The following is a 2,230-nucleotide window of genomic DNA, read 5'->3' as shown; positions in this document are numbered from 1 at the left end:
ACATTCTGCAGATTCTTTCTTATTCTCAAGTTAATTATTTGATAACTAATTTAGATGACGATAATTTCAATAACTGATTAATCACGATTAATCGTTTAGTCTCGTCTCACCATGTTAATCTGCAGCCCCTTGTACTTCAGAGAGCCTGTGGTCAGGAAGTGGTACAGCGGGCTCCACGGCACCGAGTTCAAGTCCCCACAGAGGATCACCGGGTTGGTGGAGCCGTCGGGGAGGCGGGACAGCCGGCCGATCTCGGCCAATAGGATGGCCAGCTGAGCCAGCTTGATGTCGCCACGGCGAGGGTTGTAGAGCAGGTGAGTGTTGGCCACACAGATGGAGCAGGACGCGTCGGACCGGGCGGCGCCGGCGTTTGGCTGCAGCACGACCACCATGCCCACGTTGTCCCGGTCCAGGAGAGCGTCGCCACGGCGATGGAACTCCACCGGTGTTGAAGAGACGAGCGAGAAGCGGGAGGATTTAAAGATGATGGCGCAGCCGTCTGGTTTCTTCCCTGTCCGCTTCTTATATTCACACTGGTACCCTTAAACACACACACACACACACACACACACACACACACACACACACACGAGCTTTTAATAAAGCACGTTCTTTACATTTTATCACCACTTTCTGACATTCAAACGGTTAAACTTCATAAACATCTCTGTCAGTTTGCTGTAAGAGGTGATGTACAGTTTGTGATGCTTTTATTTTGTTCCTCTAATCGTTTCTGTGCTTTTAACCCCCTAACCGTTTTCCACCATATTATACTTTATATATTCTATAAAACTGTAATAAATTCTGTATTTTTTAGAACTAGCTGGAGTTGGTACCTAAAGCCTGTAGAGCTGGTTTGATCTGGTTGTCATAGTGATCCTCCTGCACCTCCTGAAGACACAGAATCTGGGACAGAAAGAAAACATTTATCTCAACATTTTCACTCGTTCAGCTGCACCAAGTATTCATAACTTCCTGTTTATAAGTTTCGTTTAAACGTCTGACGGAGAAAAGAAAGAAGCTGCCAACAGAACCAACAGGTCTGTCTGGTACCAAACCAGGTGAGGCGCTGCTCAGGTGTGACATTTAAAATCACACATCCGGCGATATTTAAGGAATGACATTGACAGGGTGAGGTGTGTCCACAGCGCTGAAACTTTAACTAGACCAGGTCCACACCTCTGCTCAGGTGAGGCCCTATAGCTCAGTGGTTAGAGCACTGGTCTTGTAAACCAGGGGTCGCGAGTTCAAATCTCGCTGGGGCCTAAATTATTTTTCAATTTACGACTTTTCACACATTTTTAAAATCAACAAATTGTTCACACAATTATGCTCTAATGTTCTACAGCAACTGGAATCAGTTTCTGATGCTGAACATGATTTAAACACAAATAAACCGGATTAAATCTGAGGAAAAAAATCCCACCTGATGAATAATATTCCAACTGTTTCTTGATTTAGTACAAATTAGACATATTGCATTACAGAGAAAAGAAAAATGACATGACCAGATGTTTCTCACTGAAAATAAATCAGCATAAACATTTAAACGTTTATTCCTAACCTAAGTCTTATTTCTGATGTCAGAAGTTTACATTCATCTCCTGAGAGTTTTGGGTCAAAGGTTTTTTGTTTCCTTCCAGAAGATTCTCACAATAGTTTGCTGGGGTTTTGGCCCATTCCTCCAGACAGAACTGTTAGAAATGGCTCAGGCTGGTAAAACTTAAATTATTTACTTTGTTGCCTCTTAGATTTTGACCAGCAGGTAATTTTATTTATTATAAAACTCCATATTTTTCCAAATTTCCACTCTTGCATTTTTAGTTTTATGGGTATTTGAATAGAAAGTATTAACTTTAAGATTGTTTGGGTTGTTTGTTCTGATTAACAGAATTAATTAACAGGTCCTACAGGAATGAAATAGAAGCATTTTCTCTTAAAAGCTTTATTTAACAGTGGATAACATTTTAATCGGGGTGCACCGATATCCTTAATTTTGGGAGATTGGTGATCAGCTGATACCGATGCTGATCATATTATCAGCATCACATGACTCTTATTCTTAGACACTTTCTTATGGACCTCTGCAATGCCTTAAAAAAAAAAGAAAAACAAAATCAGCCACTGTCCTCTTTTCCTCTGCTGTGAGGTTTGACTGACAGGTCATGTCTGCACGTTCACAGCTATATAATAATTCCCTTCTCACCCTCCGCGGGTGGTCTGTTTCATC

At 41.7% G+C, this 2,230-nt stretch overlaps 1 protein-coding gene and 1 non-coding gene across 2 annotated transcripts in view; one reads left to right on the top strand and one right to left on the bottom strand.

Moving 5' to 3' along the window:
- The window catches only part of angel2 (angel homolog 2 (Drosophila)), a 9,218-nt gene that overhangs the window by 2,163 nt on the left and 4,825 nt on the right, over window positions 1-2,230 (bottom strand). Inside the window, exons 4-5 of the mRNA XM_008397339.2 lie at window positions 837-906; window positions 111-541 (exon numbers count right to left, since the gene is read on the bottom strand). Coding sequence (XP_008395561.1) covers window positions 111-541; window positions 837-906 — 501 coding nt within the window. The remainder of the gene's footprint in view (window positions 1-110; window positions 542-836; window positions 907-2,230) is intronic.
- Window positions 1,194-1,266, top strand: trnat-ugu (transfer RNA threonine (anticodon UGU)). Its single transcript has one exon. It is a non-coding gene; the product is annotated as a tRNA-Thr (tRNA).

This window comes from Poecilia reticulata, linkage group LG21, assembly GCF_000633615.1.
Source record: "Poecilia reticulata strain Guanapo linkage group LG21, Guppy_female_1.0+MT, whole genome shotgun sequence".
NCBI lineage: Eukaryota > Metazoa > Chordata > Actinopteri > Cyprinodontiformes > Poeciliidae > Poecilia > Poecilia reticulata.
This window is presented reverse-complemented; position numbering and strand designations above follow the sequence as displayed.